The sequence below is a fragment of the Xenopus tropicalis genome, chromosome 10 (assembly GCF_000004195.4).
Source record: "Xenopus tropicalis strain Nigerian chromosome 10, UCB_Xtro_10.0, whole genome shotgun sequence".
Lineage (NCBI taxonomy): Eukaryota > Metazoa > Chordata > Amphibia > Anura > Pipidae > Xenopus > Xenopus tropicalis.
Genome location: NC_030686.2, coordinates 27,243,527 through 27,268,184, shown reverse-complemented (window position 1 = coordinate 27,268,184; position 24,658 = coordinate 27,243,527). Strand labels below are relative to the sequence as shown.

The 24,658-nt window shown below is 39.0% G+C and overlaps 1 protein-coding gene across 3 annotated transcripts; it reads left to right on the top strand.

Moving 5' to 3' along the window:
- Positions 1-7,016: 7,016 nt before the first annotated feature.
- lig3 (ligase III, DNA, ATP-dependent) lies at positions 7,017-24,095 on the top strand. Of its 3 annotated transcripts, none has more exons than XM_012971764.3 (22): positions 7,017-7,106; positions 8,946-8,991; positions 9,307-9,764; positions 11,162-11,296; positions 11,654-11,848; positions 12,441-12,592; positions 12,827-12,993; positions 14,379-14,456; positions 14,861-15,020; positions 15,373-15,528; positions 15,628-15,759; positions 15,960-16,039; positions 16,122-16,209; positions 16,353-16,430; positions 16,512-16,635; positions 16,767-16,909; positions 18,060-18,134; positions 18,723-18,869; positions 19,154-19,346; positions 22,308-22,399; positions 22,641-22,706; positions 22,936-24,095. In XM_012971764.3, the coding sequence occupies exons 3-22, from the start codon at positions 9,314-9,316 to the stop codon at positions 23,170-23,172; spliced, it is 2,949 nt and encodes a 982-aa protein (XP_012827218.2). In that variant the 5' UTR covers positions 7,017-7,106; positions 8,946-8,991; positions 9,307-9,313; the 3' UTR covers positions 23,173-24,095.
- Positions 24,096-24,658: the final 563 nt, after the last annotated feature.

Here is a 24,658-nt window from a genome sequence, read left to right as displayed (position 1 = left end):
GTGCCTTTTCTCCTTTTTTCCAGCTTGAATGGCTGCCCCCGTGGCTACACAGCAGCTTATTATATAAATTATAGTAGTGTTACTGTAGCAAACACACCGGTTTTACCAGTGCAGGGCAACAGTGCATTATATTTTTATTACTTTAAAGCTCTTTCATTTTTTGGAGTTACTGTTCCTTTAATTCAAAAATCCAAAAACTCCTCGCAAGTTAAGAATACGTATTGCTGAGTATAGGCTCTCTTATTCGGCTTTTAGAGAATGTTTCGTACTGCCAACATATTGTTTCTGACAATTTAAGCACTTTAATAAATATACAACTCCCCTGGTATTAAAATGACCATAATATTTTATTTTGTACGTTTTATGTGTTACATTGGATCTAAAATCTGCACCTGAAATGGTTTTGCATATTCTAGATCCACAAGGAAAGGTTCCTACACTCCCAAAACCAACTAGATTGATCTTGTTACTGAATTAACCTCATTTGGTGAAAGTATGCTACCAAGAGTTGGAGCCTTGCGAGATACACATTTTATATATATTTTCATCTAAAATCGCTGTACACTGTAAAAATGCTGTAATCATTCTATAGTGGATCAACAAAGAAACAGGTTTTTTTTTTTTTTATGCCGTAAAACTTAACTTTTATTTCATAAGATTAAAAGGATAAATACCAACAGTTGCTAATTAGTTTGTTAAATAAAAAACCACTTGACCATCATGGGTCACAATGGAACAATTCATTATGAATGTAAGCAATATAAAACGAAAAAGGACACCAACAGCATACGTACTGAAAATCATGTCACAATCATAAATAAAGAAGTTCATTAGTAAGTGCTGTGATTTCCTTAAAAATGGTGGGAATGAGGGGAGACGGGGGGAAAAAAAGGATTAAAGGAGAATGCAAGTCAAAATGTAAAAAGCATACTGCCCAATAGTCCTCCTATGGTTTAGTAAAAACGCCACACTTTTGGCTCACCTAATCAAATATTTACTCACTCACACTTACTTCACATTTTCTAGAACAGGCAGCCATCTCTAAAAAGGTATTCTCCCTTCCTTTCCCTCCTTGCTTCATACTGCACATGTGTTTCATTCCCTCCCCTCTGCCAGATCCACTTCTGATTGGCTGGGGGGCATGTGTAGCTCAGAACAGGAGACAGGATCAAGTTACACACATGCTCAGAGAATAGGAAGGCTGCCGCTGGCACCTACAGGAAGGGGAGAGAGATTTCAGTGATGTCACTGTAGGCTTCACACTGCTGTTGGCTGCCAGCACCATATCTCAGAGAAGCAAGCAGGGATCTGGGAATTTAGATATGCATACCCCAAACCATCCATCATTTCTGTCATTTAATCTAAGGTAAAAATCAACACATTTGAAGCACTGAATGTGGCGTAAAAAACAAACAAAGAAAAGTGTACCCCAAAAAGCCACGTGTTTTTGGAAAGCGCACATGCCCCCGATTCCAGGAAGGATACCCATGTCCGCCGCAAAGCTTTGCTAAATTGGGAGATATCCATGACTTTGGCATACTTAGGCTTACCTAAGTGTTTGGATTGAAGGGGCCCCTAGATAATTATACCCCAAACGATCTATCCTTTCAGCTACTGTGTCACTTTTACAGCACTTTATGTGAGGTGAAGGTTCAAAACCAGTACGCTCACCCAAGTAAGTCATATGTTTTTGGAAAGTACACATTTGAGCCATTCCAAAATGGGTAACCGCGTCTTTCTACTCTTTCTACTCAGCTTCTGAGTCGCAAAGCTTTTCCAAAAGGTAGCATTTTTTAATGAAATACCTTAAAATCCCCTCAAAGCTTCCACTTTCTAGCATCTCCTCTCCTACATATCAATAGGCAGCAACATTCTATATATAGATGCCAGGGGTCCCCCAAACAGTTTCATGCCCATTGTGCATAGGATCACCAAAGTATCTGACATGTAGAGGCCCCAACTCACTTCAAGTACTAAATAGCCCACTTTCCTGTCAGAGTGCTTTGCATCTCTCATCGCTACGCCAGCGGCGTAGAAGTATGTTTCCCCTGCATGCAAGGTAATGCCAATGACCCACACCTTCACCTTCCAAAAATGCCGGCGCCCCGAAATCGGCCCAAACCTTGACCTCTCCCTGCAAGCCCCAGCTATTTACCACCCGCACTATGGCAGCTTTGGCGGCCTTGTATTTATTGATATATGGGAACTGTGCTGGAGCTGCCATAGTACCAAGCACAGTCTTTGAAACCTGGAAACACCTCATTCATGGGTCTAAGACAAAAGGTGGTTAATTGCCCCCTGCTAGGGCAATTAACCTCCCACCCCTGCTGGGGCAATTCACCGCCCGCCCCTAGAAAAGTCATAGAACCCCATTCCCGAATCAGCCGCACGGTTTGGCACCTCATTCATGGGTCTACGACAAACGCTAGTTAATTGCCCCCTGCTGGGGCAATTAACCGACCACCCCTCAGAAAAGTCATAGCACCCCATTCTCTTTTATTTTTAATGGTTTTTCAGTTATTTAGCTTTTTGTTCAGCAGCTCTCCATTTGGTATTTCAGCAGCAATCTGGTTGCTAGGGCATTTTACCCTAGCAACCAGGTAGTGGTTTAAACAAGAGATGGGAATATCAATAGTTAAGAGGCCTGCATGGAAAATTAAGTAATAAAAAATGACAATAGTAATGAAATTGTAGCCTCGCATTTGAAAGCTGCAAAGAGGCAGAAAAGAAAGGCAAATAATTCAAGAACTATAAAAAAAACAAATGAATTAGGAAGACCCTTTGCTGAGTTGCTAGGAATAGGCCATTCTGCGTACTTGCGTATAGTGCCTGTGTATATAGTACCTTGTTTTTTTTTCAAGGTGCCAAGCAGCTTTAGGGAGGATTAGTCTCCCCTAGCCTTATTGAGAATCTGCCTGTGGCTGCCATACAGCCAATCAGAGCCTGTGCAAAATGAAGCCGTGGCTTAAAACAATGCAATACGGGAGAACCCCTGTGCATTAGCCCACCAGTGACCGGGGCCTCTATCTGCAGGCCCTGCCCAAGTATGACACGCCAGTACGGAACTTTGCTGGAGCTGCCATACAACCGAACGCCATCTGTGCAAAACGGAAGGGGAAATAACCATGTCTCTTAAAACAATGCAATATGGGGGGGACCCATGCATTAGCCCATTGGTCACCTTGGCACCTGGGGGGTAGAGAGCCATGCCCACCGGTGGAATGGAACCCTAACGAGAGAACATTGCAGATGCAATTGCAACAGCAGGTTTAAGTTTAGTGAAATACATGATGGGACAATGTGAGGGGAGCGCATGGAGATGAAGATAGAGAATGCGGAAGAATAAAGAATTTTGTTAATGGGTTGTGGCGGGGGGAGGGGAGAAAGAGTGCTGGTAGAGGGGGGCCACCTGTATAAAGGAGGGGTGGGTAAAAAGAAAAGCTGTAAGGGGCCCATCGCTCGCTATGTGTCATTATGATGCCATGCCTATGGATTGCCCTATTGTAAGCCATTTCGTGGGTGTACCAGCCGTCCACCACACCGCCTGGCTGTATGTCAAGGCAGGGCAGCATGATCCACCCTGCCTGACCTCCCTATAGACTGTCCTTATGAATGGAAGGCAAGGCACGATATTGACACCTATGAGCGGTGAAAGGATGCAGCTTTTGAGAAAGTGGTGTGATACCACGAAACACGTCAAGCGTATGGTCTTTTTTTGTATAAGCACAATATGCTTTTAAGGAGATTGAATAAAGTAAGAATGATTTTTTAAACAGCAGTGTGGATGTTGCTCCGTACAAAGTTTTTTTGGTTGCAAATGGCTAGCCCCATGTGAAATTTCAAAATTTTAAAACTGATTTTAATGCAGGATTCTGCTGGGGAAGCCCTATTAACCAATACATTTTGGAAAAACATGTTTTCCCAAAGCATAAAAAAAATTGAATTAGCCATGTGTTACCCCAGCAGTGTGAAAAATATTGTCCTAGTCTTCATATAAAACACTAGACTGATACTCAACATTAAAGTCTGACAGCACCGGTCTTCACTGATGCCCATTTTGGGGCCCCAGAACTTTGTGATGTGCACCCACACATTAGAGTTAGGACCAGAGGAAACGAAGTGTAAAAGATTACTTTTGGTAAACAAGCCTTGTGTAAAAAAAACAACAAAAAACAGATTCCTTAAGTTTACATAGCCCTAGTTTGCATAAAAACGCTTTCCTTTTTGGTCAAATTAGGAGAAGAGACTCTGATGGTGGCAGGTACTGTTGGCAACTAGTAAAAATGTCTGGGAGCCTCCTACACCACCATAAAAAAAAAATGCTTTCAAATGTTGGTTCCCATTAGAGTCTCCCAAATTAGCCCATGCATTGTCCCTAAGTTGTGAAAATGATTGTCATAATATTCACATACAACACTGAACTGAAACTCAAAATAACAAAGTCTGTCCTGGGTGACAGCTGGTGTGGTATAACCCCTCCATAAAAAAGAGCAAAATCAGATTTAGGACCAGAGAGGAAAAATAGTAAAAAAAAACCCTTTTGATTAATTTCACTTATTGTCTTCACATAAATGACGCCCTATTCTGTCCTTGAATTGTAAAAAATCTTCCCCTTGTTTGCACAAAAATATTGGGACCCTTTAGGATTGCCACCTGTCCAGTTTTAAAGGAACAGTAACACGAAAAATTGAAAGAGCTTTAAAGTAATTAAAATATAACGTACTGTTGCCCTGCACTGGTAAATCCGGTGTTTTCTACAGTAACACTACTATAGTTTATATAATAAGCTGCTGTGTAGCCACAGGGGCAGCCATTCAAGCTTGAAAAAAGGAGAAAAGGCACAGGTTACATAGCCGATAACAGATAAGTTCTGTAGAATATAATAGTGTTCTATCTGTTATCTGCTATTTGCCTGTGCCTTTTCTACATTGAATGGCTGCCCCCGGGGCTACACAGCAGAGTATTTATATAAACTATAGTAGCCTTCTGAAGCAAATACACAACTTTTACCAGTGCAGAGCAACAGTACATGATATTTTAATTACTTTTATACACTTTCATTTTATGGTGTTACTATTCCTTTAACTTGGGACAACCTGGTTTTTCAAGGTGCTGTCTGGGTCAAAACCTTCTGCCTGGTTCTCAACATTCTGAAAACCAGGCAGAAACCCCAATAACCTTGTCACTTATGTCATGTGGCAAGAAACGTGTCAATGGTTTGGATTATGAGATCCGCAACGTATGGCAGACATCATGGCACACTGCTTTGTAGGGTTACAAAAACCAGCAAAGGCGCCAACCACAGGACCCTCTCATGGCACAGTAAAAGATTGGCCAAAAAACTTGATTACTTTTAGTTACTTTTTACTCTCCTAAATGAACCATTGTGTAAAAAATCTTGCCCTTCTTAAGAAAACTCTGATACCCTCAAAATACAAAATAAGCTAAAAAGATTCATTAATTTAATATGGCCCTGGTTTGCAAAACAAAAACTCTGACGGCAGCAGCTAATGTTGGCAACCAGGAAAAATGGCCTTTTTTAGTTTCTAGGCACAAGTCTAGCAGAAAATATAAACATCTGTAGGGACCCATAGGGTTAAGCTCCCTATGGCTTTACTTCCCTATCTATTCGTATCTGTACTGTTATAGGGCAGAGCCCTTTACACTCAGATTACAGTTATTAAGCTACTCCTAATAGGTTTAGCCCAGGTTGACCACTCCCCTGCAGACTATATAGTGTCTTGCAAGGAGGAGTGTCTTCCTCTTTTGGCTGCATGCTGTGTCCTGGGCAGAGCTCCAATTGAGCCTGGACCGGACATAGGCCCAGAAGCCATTTTGTGCCCTAGGGGACCTCATACCCTAGTGATAAGTCGGGGACAGGGCCCCGTGAACGAGGTAAAGTCAGAACAGTCAGTCTTACTAATAGCACCCTCTAGGAGTGGTGAGCATAGATAGTTTATTTAGTAAGGGCAGTCTATAGCCCCATCAAGGAGTTTGTAAAGGGTTTAGCCTACCCCGGCTCTGTTGTCGTTCTTTAAGGGACCGGTTAGACGCAGGTACCAGGTTAGGTGCTCGCCCCTGGACCATAGTCGACTGGAACACTCCCTACTGAAAGGTCTTCATCTCAGGTATCCAGCTAATACTCTGTACATCCTTCAAGTGGGTTATACTGTTCCTTGAGTGTCACCTCTGCTACTTTCCATTGTGACCAATTTCTATACTGCTGTGACTGTGAGTATATACCCTGCTGCACTATTCAACTTGTGCTTTGTCCAATAAACTTGTACTATAGTTCATCACCAAGAAACTTTCTGGCGTCCATTATCCTATTTGCACCACACAAGCTTATCTAGTTGTAGTTCAACTACACCCTCAGCTCCATTAATACCTCCCACATAGCGGAGGCCCACTCCTGTGTATTAGGGTAGCATGTAACACATGCTCTATACCAGTGATCCCCAACCAGTGGCTCCTGAGCAAAATGTTGCTCCCCAACCCCTTTGATGTTGCTCCCAGTGGCCTCAAAGTAGGTGCCCATTTTTGAATTTCTTATTTGGAGGCATAAAGGCTATCTGTACTGCTAAACAGTACCTATAATAGTCTGCCATACCACATTGGGCTACCAGTTGACCAATCTAAGTCCTTATTGGTCACCTACTTGGAAAGATTTTGTGCTTGTGTTGCTCCCCACCCTTTTTCATTGAAATGTTGCTCACAGGTAAAAAAAGGTTGGGGATCCCTGCTCTATACCTATTACTAGCCTGGGTTTTGCCATATTATAGCCAAACAAGTGTTACACATCCTATATTGAGAGCTTAGCCGGCTTCAGGCACAGTTGCCAACCAACACTCAAGAAAAGCGTTTTTACATTTTTATTCTTTACCAAAAGTAGAAGGTGCGACAGAAGAAAATCAGATGATCAGCTGACCTATCGCCATTCACTACCAGTTTCCCGCTTGAACTTCCACTGCGCTGCGTGGTGCGTCACCGCGCTACGTGTCAGAGTGACGCCATAGTCTCGCGTGATGAGACTTGCGGCGTTCGGGATTTTTTTTTATTTGTAAACTAGGAGGCAGGGGCTTGCGGTTACCAGCTTTGTGGGACGTGTAAGTAGCGATCCGGGAGTGCGGGCTGTGTTGGGGAAAGCGGAGCTGTGGGGTACGGTGCTTTGAGTAAGCTCGTATAATGCGTCAGGTTTCCGGCTTATCTGCCGATGCCATACAAGTTGTATGATTTTGTGGGTACAAGAATGTAAATACACCATTCATGCTAACGTGTGGTTGAAATGTTGTTATGGACTTTTGTGTACAACTAGAACAAGGGTTCATTGCAGCCATGATTTGCTGCTTTAAGCAATGTATTTATTTCTTGTTCTGTTATTCCCACGTAATTATAAACCTGTTCCACAGCGCTGCACTGTTTGCATTGAATGCACTGATTCACATACAAAACAACCAGTTGCCTAAACAAGAGATAAAGAGGCACTACATATTGGGAAGGGATCCCCAAGCGTTTTTACTTTGAGCCACACTTGTGTTCATAAGGCACAGACGTAGGAAAAAAGTTCTTTTAGGATCCTAAATAAAGCTGGCCATACACGCACCGATAATATCGTATGAAACCTCGTTTCGTACGATATTCGGTGCGTGTATGGCAAGTCGGCGAGGCGACCGATATCGCAGGAAGCTGCTGATATCGGCCGACTCGCCGATCAGACCAGTTTGAAAATTTTGATAAGGCGCCTGACCAAAATCTCCCTTCAGCGCTGAATCGGCAGAAGGAGGTAGAAATCCTATTGTTTCTACCTCCTTACCTGCCAATTCAGCCCTGAATGGTGTGTGGCGGATCTGACGATGTTTCGTGCGACTGATGGTCACACGAAACATCGTCAGATCGCCACGTGTATGGCCAGCTTTAGGGCTGTGACGTGGCTATTTGGTGGCCCCATATTTTGAGTAAAACGGTCTCTCTGCGTCCAAACTCGCCTCCCAAGCCACTTGTTGGGGGTCACCGTTATAGGGGATCGCCATCTGAAAACTGTTTTTGCATAATGAGAGGCAATGTAATTCTAAGCCAGTTTCCTCTATACGTTTTCAGGGGATTTGCAGTTATTCGATAATTTATGGGAAAGTTGTTTACATTTTCTTTATTATCCTATATGGTTTTTTAGCAGGATCCTAAATGGGTTAGGGTTTACTTAAAGGAGAAGGAAAGGTAAAAACTAAGTAAGCCAACCATAAATACAGCCATAAGCACTCACAGTAATGCTGCACTGAGTCCTCTATCAAAAGAAACACAGGATTTTTTTGTCTCTTTTTTATTTTGTAAGCATGATGTTCCAGTGTCTGACTTTCTCTCTCAGAAACATCCTTAATTCCCCTGACCAGAGTCTGCGCAACTCTCTCCCCTCTCTTGCTCCTCCTCCCACCAGAATGCTAAGAACTCCCTCCCCCCCTCCCTTAGGAATGTGTGATCTGAGCTATAACTGCTAGAGACTGCAGGCAGGAAGCTACTTAAAATGGCAGCTGCTATCTTAAGCAAACAGAGAAAGCTTCTAAAGCTGTTTACTCAGGTATGGTAATGTTTTCTGCAGAATAAATATATTGTTATAGGTGGCACTAATGTGGCAAATCTATTGGCAGTAAAATGCCAAAATGACTTTCCTTCTCCTTTAAGGATCCAAGATATTTTGTGGAATTAAGGTACATTTTCTTACTATTATATATTGTCTGTTATCCAACTCCCAATCCATGTTTCTCTAATGGTCTAGTGAAAATAAAACCATTTTCAGATGTCAACGGGCTTTTTAATTTGTTTGTCTGTGTTATAGTAACAGGTTGATTTGCTGAATACATGTCAATGTTGCTGCTATTGGTTATATGTACTGTCTTATTCCTTCACGTGTAGTAATATGGACTGTCTATTTCCTTTACTTTCCTGTTTAGGTCAAGAAGCAACAAGAAAACAGATTTTTCATTATTAGAGCAATAGGCAAGTATATTCACCAGTCCTTGTAACTGAACTTATATTCCACAAGTGGGTATACAGGTATGGGACATGTTATCCAGAATGCTCGGGACCTGGGGTTTTCCGGATAAAGGGTCTTTCCTTAATTCGGATCTCCTACCTTAAGTAAAAATGTGAATTATTTGATTAAAATGGAGTCTATGGGAGATGACCTTTTCGTAATTCTGGATAATGGGTTTCCGGATAAGGGGTCCGATACCTGTACTGCCCCTTGCAATGATTTCACTTTCAAACTGCTGCCTAAAATCTGTCTCTAAAATATTTTATCTTTTAAACTAGGTGGTCTATGAGGGCATTTCTTAGACTTCTGGCATATCAGACCAAAAGGACACTTGGCCAGTCCTTAACAAAAGTTCCTTTACGAGTTATTTTTCATGCCTGTTGGAGCCAGTCGCCTCTCCACAGTGCTTTGCACTTCCAATTCTTTTTAAGAGTTACACATTTCTCCAACATGGCGGAACAGCGATACTGTGTGGAATATGCAAAACGTGGGACTGCTGGTTGCAAGAAATGCAAGGAGAAGATTGGAAAGGGTTTGGTACGCATAGGTAAAATAGTGCCAAACCCTTTTAGCGAGTCTGCTGGGGACATGAAGGAGTGGTACCACATCAAGTGCATGTTTGAGAAACTGGAGAGAGCGCGGGCAACTACAAAAAAAATTGATGATCTGACAGAACTGGAAGGTTGGCAGGAACTTCAAGACTGTGATAAAAACCTAATCAGCCAGCATGTCACTGGTAAACCTCTACTTGCATACTGTTTGTCTGGCTTACAATTGATTTTGTAACCATTTTATATTAAGTTCGCAATAAAAATCTAAAATGTCCAACAGTGCTCTACAGCAGATGTCCAGCCAAAAATAATTTGCTTTCCATAATAAAAGATGTAATTCTAAGCCACGTTCCGTTATATCTTAAAGGACATGTAAACCCCACACACACAATTTTAATCAGTGAACAGCCTCTTTCAATCTTTAAATACCTGCCACACTAGTTGTCCAGAGGTTAATAATAAGGCTGCAGCATCCCCTTAGATTTCCTTCTCCTCCTGTAACCCACTCGGCCCCCTCCCTCAGAAATTTGCTTTGACTTCTGGCTTGTGGGTATGCTCCGTTGTTAAAAGCTCAGATTACTAAACATGCCCTCCAGTCTAGCAGCCAGTGAAGAGATGGCATTGCTGGTTCCCATAGAAACTCCGCTCTAGCTGTCTGCTTCAATTTTGTTCTCCCAACCAACTCTCCTGAACTCAGCTCAAACAAAGCAGAACTTGTATCAGGCAGTTGTGCCTGTGTGAGCCCGTATTCTTGATGAAATGTGTTCTGAATAAGGGTCTGTGTGTGTGTATGTGTGTATGCTGTTTGCAGATTAAAATGTATCAGAGGAAAAAATTCCACCGGGTGAAAGTTGCTATTTGCTTTAGGAAAATGTGATGGTGCTAGCAAATGTAGGTGATATATGCAGTACAGATGATGCCATTTGAGTGGGGGAGACATGCCCAACTGATATACATTCTAGGCAAAAGTAGGCTTTACATGTACTTTAAAGGAATACTGTCATGGGGAAAACATGCTTTTTTTTCCAAAACACATCAGTTAATAGAGCTTCTCCGGTAGAATCCTGCATTGAAATCTGTTTTTCAAAACCGAAAACAGATTTTTTTTTTTTTTTTTTTTTATATTTAATTTTGAAATTTAGCATGGGGCTAGCCATATTCTTCATTTTCCAGGGTGCCACAGCCATTTGACCTGTGTTCTGATAAACTTCAGTCACCACTTTACTGCTGAGCTGCAAATTGAAGTGATATCACCCCCCTCCCAGCAGCCTATCAGCAGAACAGTGGGCAGGGAGCACAAAAGTTGGCAATAGTAGCTGAGTCTGAAGCATGTGTTCATGCTACAGCAACCCTGTGTTGATCAACCATAGGTAAAGCACTTAGTTGTAGGTGAGCTGAATGCATCTGTTGAAAACCTTATAGGTAATATCCTATGTTCAGATTGGTAGAAGGCTTGTACATCATGACCTAAGGCCTTGATGAAACTAGCTTTTGAGTTCCAAAAGTAACTGTTCCAAATAAGTTCTTATGTTATTGCACAGCTAGTACACACGCTACTAATATGACTTTCCTTTGTTTACAGAACTTGCTACAAAAACAGCAGCTACACCTCGAAAAAAGACTCCGTCCAAGGAAAAACAATCACCGGCAGTACAAGGAACAACTTCCACTACAGCACCAGCAGCTAGTCCCTCTCTAAAATTTTCAGGTTTCTCTGGTAATGCTTTATTTCTAGCACAGTAAAATTGTGATACTAATCGGAATCACACCATTATTAATCATAACTAACTCACCACTCCTCTCCCAGCCAATAGTTACTGACATTTCTGGTAGCACCAAATAGATATACATGTAAACATTATTTTCTTTGTTTTATATGCTTTGTATTCTTTTCTTTCTTTCTGCAATCATTATTTTATAACTTGTTTTTGCGGTTATAAAATGGGTTAAGTTGTGTGTGGTTTTTAAATCTGATATTCCCAGCAAACTAATATTAATGTAATATATTGTATTGTTTTTGTTCATCATTTGCCTTGGACATCTTGGAATTAATTGTAGTGCCTTTTTTTAACAGCAAAACCCAGTCAATCATCAAGCCCACCAAGCTCAAGCACTGGCTCCAGTCTTTCAACTGCAAAGTGTGACCCAAAACATAAGGACTGTCTTCTGCGTGAGTTCCGCAAGCTATGTGCAATGGTTGCGGAACAGCCAAGCTACAACAGCAAAACACAGATCATTCGTGATTTCCTAACCAAGGGAACAAGTGGCGGTATGCTCTCATTCATATGCAAATAAAGTGTTAAATACTGGTTTTGTTATAGATTTGATCTATTTTTTTTTTGCCTAATGCATCTATAATAATGATGTGGGGGCTGTCCTGTGGTTGGGTGGGTTCTTGCTGGAGTTTAGGTCAGGCACACATTAAATATTACCAGACATAGCAGCATCTTGCCAGTGTTCATTGGTGGGACATTTTGGTTACCGTACTTGCTTTTCTATAGAGGGCAGGTAAGGCGCAGTATAAAAGCCCCTTTGAAGCTTGTTTGTGGTTGAAAAGAGACATATGCAGGTTGGAATATTCTCAACCTGCACATCACTAATCTATAAGCTATAAAAGCATTTTTTTTTCATCCTTTTTGAATGTTTAGATACCTTTTCTGTTAATAAACTGTACTTGTACTTGAAATGCAAAATTCTAATAAAGGGTTTCCAGTAAAGAAGAAAATGTACTGCAAGTACAACTGAGGATAGTGTAAGAGGATAATGTAAAATTAATAGCATTTGTTTTAGGCATTTTCCATAATCCTCAATGTGTATAGTGGAGATTTACTGCTGTTTTCATTTTTTCTAACTTGTTACAGATGGTTTTCATGGTGACACATATCTGACAGTAAAACTGCTATTACCAGGAGTTATCAAGTCTGTGTACAACCTCAATGATAAGCAGATTGTTAAACACTTTAGTCGTATTTTTAATTGTAACCAGGAGGAGATGGTTCGGGACCTAGAACAGGTAGGTTTAGGAAAAAAAATTAATGAATAAAATAAATGTCTATATAATTAAAGTTTGTATGTATTATTCTGCAATTTAAATAGGGTTTAATATGGTAAAGTGTGCTAATTTTACAGTACCTGGATAACGGTTTATTTTTTAACAAATAATATTTGTTTTTAACAGTGTTTATTTTGTTTTTATTTATTTTTTTGGCTAGATTAAGTTGTATGATTTTATTTTATTTGTGTTTAGGGAGATGTGTCTGAAACTGTGCGTATCTTCTTTGAGGAAAGTAAATGCTTTGCACCAGCTTCTAAGAGTTTACTGACAATCCATGAAGTTGATGATTTGCTTACTAAACTATCAAAAATGACTAAAGAAGAAGATCAACAGAATGTCCTAGAGGACATTGCTCACAGGTTAGTTATTTGGCTTACAGATTTGGATTTAGGTGCACTGACATTTGAACCTAGGATTACTGTGAGAACCTTTATTAGGACAAAACTTTGGGAGATGTGCAAGCAATTGTCAAGTGTGTTCCAAATGTATGACAAGTATTACAATTTTGCTCCAAAATTAAAGTGTTAAAATTAAATATTGTTATGTACCTCTTCCCCACCCCCCAGTAAAACTAATCATTTTCCTCGTAAGGTGGCCATACACAGATCTGAGCTGCCGATTCAGGTTCTTTAGACTGATTCGGCAGTTTATCTGCCTTTGTATGGACACCCCCGATGGTCCTAAAATTGTCCAGATCTTGATCGGCAGGTTTGATTTTCCATCAGATTGTAGTATAGACATTGGCATATCCCTGACCCTGTTAATGCAATCACTGGGAAAAAAAAGGGTATTCTGAGTGTTTTGTTCCCAACAGAGATGGAAATAGCGTGGCCTAGAATTGCGGCTGCCCCTAGTGAGGTATAGACTGGTGGTGTCAGCAATCAGGCACAAATTTAGGACCATTAGCTATTTAGTACTCATAGTCATAATCTTCGTTTACCAAAGTTCATCTGATCTTGGCACATGAAAAATAATTCTTTTAGCTTCAGCTTTTTGAACAAAGGGCAGATTGTGTTTTACATGTATTTGTGTACAGTCTTACAGAGCACAAAAGTACACACAGGGAGGACAGGTATTATAATAAAAACAATAAATAAGTATAAATACACTGATGAAGTGCCATTTAATAAGAGGGAATTAGGTCCCTGCTCCATGGAGCTTACAGTATAAGTACATTGGCAGAGCTCCTAAACCTTATATAGAATTGTTTATTTTTCTCTGTAATTTCCATTTTGCTGACTTGATGAGCTTTACTTTGTTGTCTCTGTGGAGAAAACAGGATGTAAAAACATCCACTTTTCACAAAAAAATTGATCACAATGCTTGTATTCTTTGTTAGTCTGTAATGGCTTTAAGACATTCTACACTGTGAAAACGAAAGTTTGATATAGGCTTCAGTGCATGGAAATAAGGCCCATGATAAATATAATGACTGAAACATTCTGTACTATTTCTAAAATACAAGTTAGCCTTTGGTCAGATTTTTGACAGTTCAAATGTAATACTATGTGCTACTATGTGCAGATTGCTGCAAGGGGGTAGAGAAGAACGTTATTCTTTCAGAAGTGGTTCAGAATTTTTATTGGTTATATTTAGAAATATTCTTATTTCCATGAGAGGAAGCTTGTACTGTTTCATCTACATTTTCAAAGCTGTATTAACAAAGGACCCAATAATAAACCTCTTCTAATCCACTTCAGAGTTCTTATAAATGGAATATCTTTTTTTTTTTTTTTTTGTCTAGGTGCACCAGTAATGATCTTAAATGCATTATCCGCCTGATTAAACATGACTTGAAAATGAACTCTGGAGCCAAACACGTGTAAGTGTCTTATGTGCGTTTCTAAAGTTTTTAGGCTATGAAGCAGAATTCATTTGAAGCTATGTGAAGCTGAATATTCTTTAAAAAAAAAAAAAATGTGTAGGCAGGATCCATATCCAGTGCATGCCCTATTTATGGTATCATGGCACAGACAAAGGCATTTTGTCACATAAGGCACACCTCCTGTAAACTTGATTAACAGAGCACTTATATTGTAAAGAGGTGTATCAGCTGTGCTGATAGGGTCCCTATTCTCCTTTAGCAGACTTTTGGTTCCATTTAGAGAGGCTGTTGGCAACATCTTGTTTATTAGCAATGTGTTATCTTGGAGAAGTCTACAAAAACAGTAGCTCCTACTGTAACTGATGGTTTACTGTTTACTTTTTCCTCCCATTTTAAACCAGGCTGGATGCTCTAGATCCTAATGCATATGATGCATTTAAAGCTTCGCGCAATCTAGGGGATGTAGTAGAACGTGTTTTGCGCAACGAGCAGCAGGCTCCAGGAATGAAACGAACTCTTAGTGTCCAGGCTTCATTAATGACCCCAGTTCAGCCTATGCTGGTAAATAGACTTAAGATTATCTTTTACATGTGTTATGTGTGTATAATTAAGACAGATTCCTCCAGTGTTTTAACACAAACAGTCGCACAGTCTTCACATATTATAAAATAACATTCCACCTTCATGTAAGTGCAAATGTTAATTTGGAAAAAAAAAAAAACACTTACCAGGTCACAATTTTAGAATGGATGCAAGAAGAGTTACCCTGTGTGAAGGGAAATTGGATCCCTCTGTATATACATATGCAGTTGGGTTGCTACTTTGTCTGATTTGTGTTTTGTAGTATAGTATTTTTCCCCCTACATTGATACATACTTTAATTCACATTCTGGTAATCTCTCCTCACCCCCAGGCTGAAGCTTGCAAATCTATAGAGTATGCCATGAAAAAGTGTCCCAATGGTATGTATGCTGAAATAAAGTATGATGGTGAAAGAGTCCAAGTACATAAGAATGGAGATCACTTCAGCTACTTCAGCCGCAGTCTGAAGCCAGTGCTGCCCCATAAGGTCATTTTTTTTATAATGTACTATTTGTATCATTTGTGTTTAGCAACCTTATTTGTTGTGTTTAGATACATGGTTACAACTTTTTTTTTTTTTTTACAGGTTGCTCATTTTAAGGATTTTATACCTAAAGCATTTCCAGGAGGAAACAGTATGATCCTGGATGCAGAAGTTCTTCTTATAGATACCAATACTGGCAAGCCACTTCCATTTGGCACATTAGGTGTTCATAAGGTATATATGATTTTTAATGTCTAATGTCTTTAAGGAACCAGTTGATCTAGACTAGAGTATAAACACTTCAGATTTTTTGCACTGGGTTCTGATTATAACCTGGCATTTCTAAGGCTTTGCAGCTGCAGGAATATAGATACATTTTCTTTGTGTTCCTATTTTACCTGGAATAATATATTTTAATTTAATTTCCTTCACAGAAAGCTGCTTTCAAAGATGCCAATGTGTGCTTGTTTGTTTTCGATTGCATTTACTTCAATGGAGTGAGCTTAATGGATCGGTGAGCATATTCAGATCAAGACTGTATTTTATAAAATGAAAGATGTTTCTTTGAGCTGCTTACCAATAACCACTTTTTGCAGGCCACTTAGTGAGCGCCGAAAGTTTATGCGGGATAACATGGTTGAAATCCCTAATCACATTCTGTTCTCTGAGATGAAACATGTCACAGTAAGTACTGTCACAGGCATAAAACCTTGCTCAAATCCTTGATCAAACTGTAATTCATTCCTGGTTGTACCTGCAACCTATTCCACATCTGCTCGTCCTTTAGTATTTTTTGTTATTGTAACTAAAACCTGTTTATATTGCAGAAAGCTTCTGATCTGGCTGACATGATCACCCGTGTTATCCGTGAGGGATTGGAGGGTCTGGTATTAAAGGACTTAAAGGTAATTTAAGTTAGATAAAGAGCATCTTCCTAATTGCATCTATATGAGATTCCGCAGTCAATTTTTTCTTGTTCACACCAGAGTAATTATGAGCCAGGGAAACGTCATTGGCTTAAAGTAAAGAAGGATTACTTGAATGAAGGTGCAATGGCAGACACCGCTGACTTGGCAGTTTTGGGAGCTTATTATGGAAAGGGAGCAAATGGTAAATGTAGCTGCCCTTATTTTTTCAAAAGTAAATTTTATCTATTATAAATAACTTTTTGGCTATATTCAGCACAGTACTTTAAGGAGAAATAATTCAAGGTTTTTATTTAATTATTAAACATTTTATAGGGGGTATAATGTCCATCTTTCTCATGGGTTGCTATGATCCTGAAAGTCAGAAGTGGTGCACTGTGACAAAATGTTCAAGTGGTTATGATGATGCTACTCTGCAACGCCTTCAGAAGGAGCTTAACATGGTCAAAATCAGCAAGGTTAGTCTTGTCTTGTGGATGATTGCATTGCGAGTCTGATTTAATTTTCCCTGCTTCGGGTTTTTTTTTTCCTTCTTAAGCCTTATACTCTGTAATGAAAAGGTGGGAATAAAAGGGCATTGATGACTGTGTTGTATGGCACCATTATGACCCTGAAAATAAATCAGGACTGTATGGTATAAGCTTTATTCATTGTGTATGGGTAATAAGCACACTTTTTTTCTGCCTGCAGTTAGATGGTGCCTCTATACAAGGCACATTATCTACACTAGGTGCTACTACAACCCCCAATTTTATTGAATGGCCTAAGTTATATATTTTTTTTTTAGTTTGCCATTTACTCTCTTATACTCTCAGTATGCAGTATATTATTATTATTATATATATTATACTGTCCTGTTTTGGAGCCCTTGCTTCCTGTTGATAATATCTGGGATAGAACTAGATCTGTGATAAACATTGCAACCAATGACTTCTAATTCAAACTATTGATAAAATGGTATATGACCCGTCAAAGAAAACAAAAAATAGACTTAACTTCCTCTCTCTGTTGTAGTATATGCTCATATACTGACTCTTTGATACATAACTGGTGGTTTTGTCCCATAGCTAAAGAATTCTGGATAAAAATTATTAATCTTTTAAAACGGATCTTAATTTACAATACAATATTTCAAATTCACCTCTTCATCAAATTTTTAAATTAGCCATTAAAGGCTTAAACAAGGCAGGTAATATTCTCTAAAGACATGTTTTTTTCTGTGACCAAATGGACTTTTGGCCTCACTTTGGCTTAGGGATAGCCTTGAGTTTAAGCTTGGTTTAACCAAAATCCAAAAGATTCACTATGTAAAAGATGACTGGATCTGTAGAGGACACTATAGCTACATTTATGGATTCTATATTCTGAGCGCTTATGGTAATTCAGCATTTTTGTTGTTGTTGCCCCATAAAGGATTCTTTTAGTTTCTTCTTTTCCCTAATATGTTTTTAATGTGATGCACTATGCATATGGAAATATGAAAAATGTATTTAGTATTTTTCATTTATCTTTATATCTATATTTTTAAAAGCATAACTTATGTGGAAAACGTATATACAATGTAAAACCATGTACATGATGTGATGCCTTCCTTTCTTTTGTTAACAGGATCCATCTAAGATTCCATCATGGCTTAAAATCAACAAGAACTATTTCCCAGATTTCATTATACATGATCCCAAGGTAGTATTTGCAAGGGGTAAAATAATTAAACAGCTTTGTAGCTGAATATTCTGTTGCAATTTTAAATTTCACCTTTAAGTTATCTTTTACTGTGTTGTACTTTTGAAACTTTTTAATTAGCCTTCATTTTTTTTATTGTTTTTGAATGATTTTCTGCCTGCTGCCTCTTTCCAGCTTTTCAGTGTCTGTTCAATGAAAGTTAATTTAAAGGTGAACTACTGCCTAAATGGTTTTGTGGTAATTGTGACAATGTCAGTTTGGTAGCTCGGTGAGCCATTAAATGTATTCACTCACTATGCTTAAACATTCTGTGGAGATGAGATGGCAAGTAGGTGTCCTAATATTTGACCAGTCTGCCCACTGCAGAGTCCTATCTAATTATATCATGAATTAATTGTGTGCAGCAAACTAGCTCATATGCATCTTTTAGCCTTATGAATGTCTATTTTTAACCTGGAAAGCAAACTTATTGATACCTACTATGTATAGCAGCTGTAATTTTTCATAGGTTCTCCTGCAAATCAGCATTCTTTAATATATTCGTGCATGAGACAAGATACTAAACTCATTCCTGATTTTTCACCATAGAAAGCTCCCATTTGGGAAATTACAGGTGCAGAGTACTCAAAGGCAGAGGCTCATACAGCTGCTGGGTTATCCATTCGCTTCCCACGCTGCACACGTTTCCGTGATGATAAGGACTGGAAAACAGCCACTACACTCCAACAGCTAAAGGTACGAATGCGTGGCAACCTTTTTGCTATTCCAAAGCACTGAACGCCATCAGCTGGACACGACAATTCTGGTGCACAAAAGATTGCAATGCCCTCATTATTAGCAAACTGTAGTTATTAAAATAATATGTAATAATGGAGTTCTATAAATGTGCTTTACTTCACCCTGAGTTAGTTGGCTATGTTCACTGCTGACCCTGGTTTATGGCCTGGCATATATTAAAGTGCATTTGTATACAATGTGTCTTTTTTTTTTTTTTTTTTTTTTTTTTTTTTCAACTGCAGGAACTTTATCGTCTCTCAAAAGAAAAATCTGACTTTAACATCACTGCTACATCCTCTCAGGATGAGGATGGTTCATCTGAAAGCAGTAGTCGAGAGAATGAAGGAAACTCCAGGCAAACTGCATCAGGCAGCATGGTTAAGAAATCGAAAAATGCGCCTTCCAAATCTCCTGGAAAGGACAAAACCAGTGAAAGTAAGATGTCATGACAAATCTATGTTCTCCTGTCCTTGTCTGTGCAGCCATGTAAAAGGGCTGCCATTTTGACAAATAGTTATTTAGTTTAGGAGTCATTAACCTCCCCCAGTCTTTGGATTATTGCTTTATTTTTTTTTAAAGATGCATTTTATTATTTTATATATAACCTAAAAAACATATCGGATAAAATAATACAATAGAGTAATTTGATTCAAGGTGACATCATACTGCGGGGGGCAATATCTCTGAAACATGTTGCAGACACAATGATAAGTACAAAATTGCAGATTTTAGTTCTGGCTGTGAATCAGGTTTAATAGATTACATTTTTTTTTTGCATAGAATAGTAATAATCTAAAATGCAGTCAGGTGGTGATCTGTAAAATTATACTGTCAGGACTCCTAGCCTACCCTATTGTAAATGCACCTATGACTGGTTTGCTAGATTAGTTGAGAAGTAATAAATAACTGCTGTCCAGAACATAGAGATGTGGGGACAAGAACAGATTGTGAAACTGTAGGGTTATGGGAGTTTACTCCACTGTGAGAAAGGTAAGTTGGGTTGAGGGTGGTAAATTGAAGCCTGAACACTGATCTTAGCCGCAGAAATTTAAATAAGGGTAAAGTAGGTTACTTGACCTTCACTTAAATCTGTGTGTATGTGGGGAAGGCTGAGTGTTCCATAAGGTCTCCCATGTTTAATATCATGACAGGGCCAGAATATGAAATCTTGAAGTGATTTAAATTGTAGTAAATACAGGTTAGCCCCGAGCCGTAGCCTGGTTGTGAGTAAAGGTGGTGGATAATTTAAACAGCATGATCGCTATGGTCCAAGCTTTGTTTGGGAAAGAGTTGTTGGGAGTGGGGCTGTATCTGTGGAGTGCCAAATGGGAAGTTACTTAGCCCTTCCAGGGAGGCAAGTATTGTCACTTTGAGTTGCATATTTTGTGTACAAAGCACTAATGCAAATAGTGAATATGCGAGGCTGGGAAATAAAAACCGAAGTGGGGGAGGGCTAGGGCTCCCTCTGTGAGGGGAGGGCACAGTTTTGTCAAGGTCTCTCTGGGGGACCGGATTACTTTTTTTTTTTTTTAATCTGTTCGAAAATCTGAATGGTTGCCAGTATACATTGCACTTGTTATACACGTGTGTACAAGTGAAAGGATTAAAGAGGAGCTTTTAAGATTTATCTTATGGAAATAAGAAACATTCTTTATAAACAAAATGTCCTTATAATTTAGTAAGGTAGCCACACATGGGCTGATCAAAGCTGCCGATTGGCGAGTCAGCAGCGTGCGGCCCTTATGAAGTAAATTGGCCAGATATCTATTGATCAGGTTTAAAAGTCCAATCCAGGACCACATTGGTGCATTGATGTGGTTCTCGAGACAAATCTTTGTAGGCCTGCTAAGTGATTTGAAGGCTAAACCCTGTGCCCCCAGCCGGATCATCTTAATTTGGCTTAGTGTGTGGATGGCCAAATCCGGCAGAGATGCACTTTTCTGTTGGCCTCTCCAAGTTTACTCAATTTATATTGCCAGCTTTACTCTTTATTATTCCCATCAGAAATCGGTCTGTCTTCTCTTCTCTTCTCCGGTGTATTATTTTGAGATATGGATAGTGCCAATATATTGTCCAGGTAAAGGGAGCATATATATTTGACACAATTAAAATCTGCATGAAGAGCAGCCTTGCTTAGAGAGTAAGAAAGAGAGAGAACAATAACCAGAGAGAGAACAATAACTTGCTCTTTCCAGAAACTATACAGAATTTTTAATGTATATACAGAGTTCCTTATTTCCATGAAATAAGCCTAATTAAGTTTTTCACAACAATTCACCTTTATTGAATACAACTAACAAAGATAGGGGTATTTTGAGTTCCTTCTTGGTTTAGTCACAGTAGTTAAAAAGTATGTTAAAAAATATATTAAAGTAACAAATATGTCCTTAAATTATACTCAAAAGATTCCTGCCCTTTGAGGCTGTAACTTAATGTCCATATTGATGGAATCAGCAAGTATATAGTTAAGACTATCAAGTAACTTTCTGTTCTGGACTCTGAACGATGAAGTTCAAGTTTTTCCATGTACTTTCAGAAATACGTTCTATAAATCTTAATATTGTGTTGCAGCACTATTTTAAATGTTGACTACAGCATAGGAGAAACATGGCCATAATGGGATAATTACGGCATAGGGCTGTACCTGTCTGGGACTTTAGAATAATATTACAGTTAAAATATATTGTCCCAGTTTGGTCTCCTTTTGCTTCATCTTTTGCAGAATGTTTTCACTGGCTACCTCCAGTAATTGTATTTATCATGTACAAGTGGAGCAGTTTGACCTTCAGATGCTTTATAGACCCCCTACACCTTCATTGTTATTTTCTCTTTGCACTTTTAATTTACTGACAACTGGCAGTTTTAGTCTTGCCTAGGCTGCTATGTCTCCTAGGCTATATAGCCAAGATATAATATAATACAGTAAAATATTGCTTGCCTTTAGAGCAAGTTTTGACAGGTAGAACAGGGGTCCCAAACCTTTCTTACTCGTGAGCCACAGTCAAATGTAAAAAGACTTGGAGAGCAACACAAGCACCATAAAAGTTCATGGAGGAGCCAAATAAGGGCCAAGATTGGCTATTAGGCAGCCTCTATGCACACTATCAGCTTACAGGGGGCTTTATTAGGTAGTAAATATTGTTTTTATTCAACCAACACTTGCCCCCAAGTCAGGAATTCAAAAATAACTACCTGGTTTGGGGGCACTGAGAGCAACATCCAAGGGGTTGGTAAGCAACATGTTGCCCCCGAGCCAATGGTTGGGATCACTGAGGTAGAACATTCTGTGTATCTGTTCTTGATAGAGCGCCTTTTCTTAAAAATAATGGATAACGGCAGGGGAAGGGAGAGTGTTGGCTACAACTTATCTGAATCTTGTCTTTGGGTTTCCTTTAGGCACTAAACTACCACCTCCTCAGAAGAAAGAAGAGCTGCCGAAAGCAGAGAAGCGCAAATCACAAACTCCTAAAACTGTACAGAGTAAAAAGGTTAGGAAACAACATATAGAGAAATGTATCCAGTAGTTTCATTTGTTTAACCATTGTATAATTTCTGGGTTTTGGAGAGTTTTTTGGTGGGTTTTATTTTTTTAATAAAAAAAAAAAATCATAGTTCTCATTGTATATGATTCTTGTGTATACTACAGATAACTTACCAAGGATAAGTAGTCCCTTGTGACATATTTAGTTATTAGCTTCCTGTGATGTACATATGGCTCTTTCCCTGCAGGCTAAAATTTCAGAAACTGGTCACAGTAACGGACACAGCATAGCCCAGTCACCTGTCGCTAATAAAGTAAGTATACTATTATCTCAGTTAACTGGGCTATTTTGAGTTTTTAAACATGGTTGGCAATTCATTCCAGGGCAAAACAAGACCGGAAGCTGAGCAGTAGACAGTGGAAAAGCTTTATTTTTAAAGTACTAAAAACAAACTACTTTTCGGTATATCAGCTATGGTAGTTAGGTTGGCGTTATTAAAAGCTTACATCTTTCAATAAGACCTGCATGATATCTCTTCTTAGACTCTATTGGACATATTCACTGGTGTGAAGCTGCATATTCCATCCACACTTGATGATTTTGCCAAGCTCCGTCGTTACTTTATCGCCTTTGATGGGGACCTGGTACCGGAATATGATCTTCCCACAGCCACACATGTGATGGGTCGTGAACCTGAGTGTATTGCAGATGCCAAACATGTAACACCACACTGGATATGGGAGTGTATAAGACGCAGGCGATTAGTTGAGCCATGCTGATGAGAATTGTGTGCAAGATGGTGCTGACGTCAAACACTTGTTTACATTTTAATGTTTACACAACAAGAGAAGGCATCATAGATAAATCTGTGCCAATGAGCAGCCAGGGGAAATATGATGCGGCTGTGTTTGTAGGTATTTAGCTAAGTTTTTAACTCATGAATGCAAACTGGTAGCTTGTGATTTTTAACTGCAAATATTTAAGAAAAAAAAATCATAGGTGATTGCATAAAGGTCAAAAAGATCATCCTTCATTTTTTGTGTCTGAAATGGTATATTTTTATCAATTTAAAATGACTTGTACAAAGATCTTTCTGGAGTTATATCAGTCCTTGAATATGATCTTTGTACAAAAGTCATTCTGAATTGAGAAAGCTAGCCGGATGACATATATATCGGTGCTTTGATAGTACCAAAAAGTGTTTAATATTCCACATCACACATTACATGCAGTCCTTTGTTAAAGATATTCTCATAATATTCATGAATATCTATTTGTAACCTTAGGGTTTTTATAGGTATTTTAGTTTTTATTTTTGACCTAATCTGCAACTGACTTTAGCTGTTGTGTATACGGATTTGTCTCCCTATCTAACAGTGTTCACCATTTTCGAAGTGTGGGAAATGAATTAAAGCACAGTCTAAACTGTGACAACTATTATTTCTAATGAATTTAAGTACATAAGCGCACTACTTTAAGGAATTGCCTACTATAGAGGGTTGCCTTATTATAAAAAGGAACAAATTATTCTAAAATGTAGTTCTGTTTGAAATAAAACAGAAAACCTATTTCATTGTTTATGTCAGCAAGATTCTTTACAATAATCTATTATGAATTATTATTTTCTGTACAGGAAATATAACTCTATGACTGCATTCTTTTTGGTACTAATACAGAATGTGATGTGTGTGTTGATTTACTCTTTCATTTCTCATAGAATATAAAAACTGCTTTGTAAAGAATTACCAAGTACTAAGGGTCAGTGCTCAATGGCAGTCATTAAAATTTCATATTTGATATTGGATACCCCGAGGCTCTAAATCACATGCTAAATGACAGCAGTTGGCCTAGGACCGAAAATTGGTTGTCAAGAACCATCCAGCAAAAAAAAGTAAAAAAGCACTGAGAGCAAAGAAACAAGAATGTGATGCGGTATAGTGTGCTCCTAAGGGGTGGTGGGATGATTAACCTTACTCATTGTCTTCCCCGCAGGAACTGAATTCTTGGCTGGACAACAGAAGCAAAAATGCACCTATATGCACTGGTGAAAATTTGCCTAGCGTTACAGAAAAATGGGCCCCAGTCATTTTACTTCATAAGTGGAAAGAGTGCCTTTGTAAGGGCTCGTACTCAGGAGCATTTGTTCTTTTTTCCTGCTGTAGCGATCTTCTGGCAGCTCAGAAACAATAGCATTGTTCTGTATGTGCCTGTACACACACAGAGGCATATAAGCGCTGAATGCAAGGGGACCCAATTATTGGGTCT

Excerpts from the sequence above, each read along its gene's own strand:
- lig3 (XM_012971764.3), top strand. The coding sequence starts at position 9,314 with ATGAGGGCATTTCTTAGACTTCTGGCATATCAGACCAAAAGGACACTT. Across the intron at positions 16,431-16,511 it reads TGGTATTAAAGGACTTAAAG|AGTAATTATGAGCCAGGGAA; the intron begins GTAATTTAAGTT and ends TGTTCACACCAG. Across the intron at positions 22,707-22,935 it reads AGTCACCTGTCGCTAATAAA|ACTCTATTGGACATATTCAC; the intron begins GTAAGTATACTA and ends ATCTCTTCTTAG.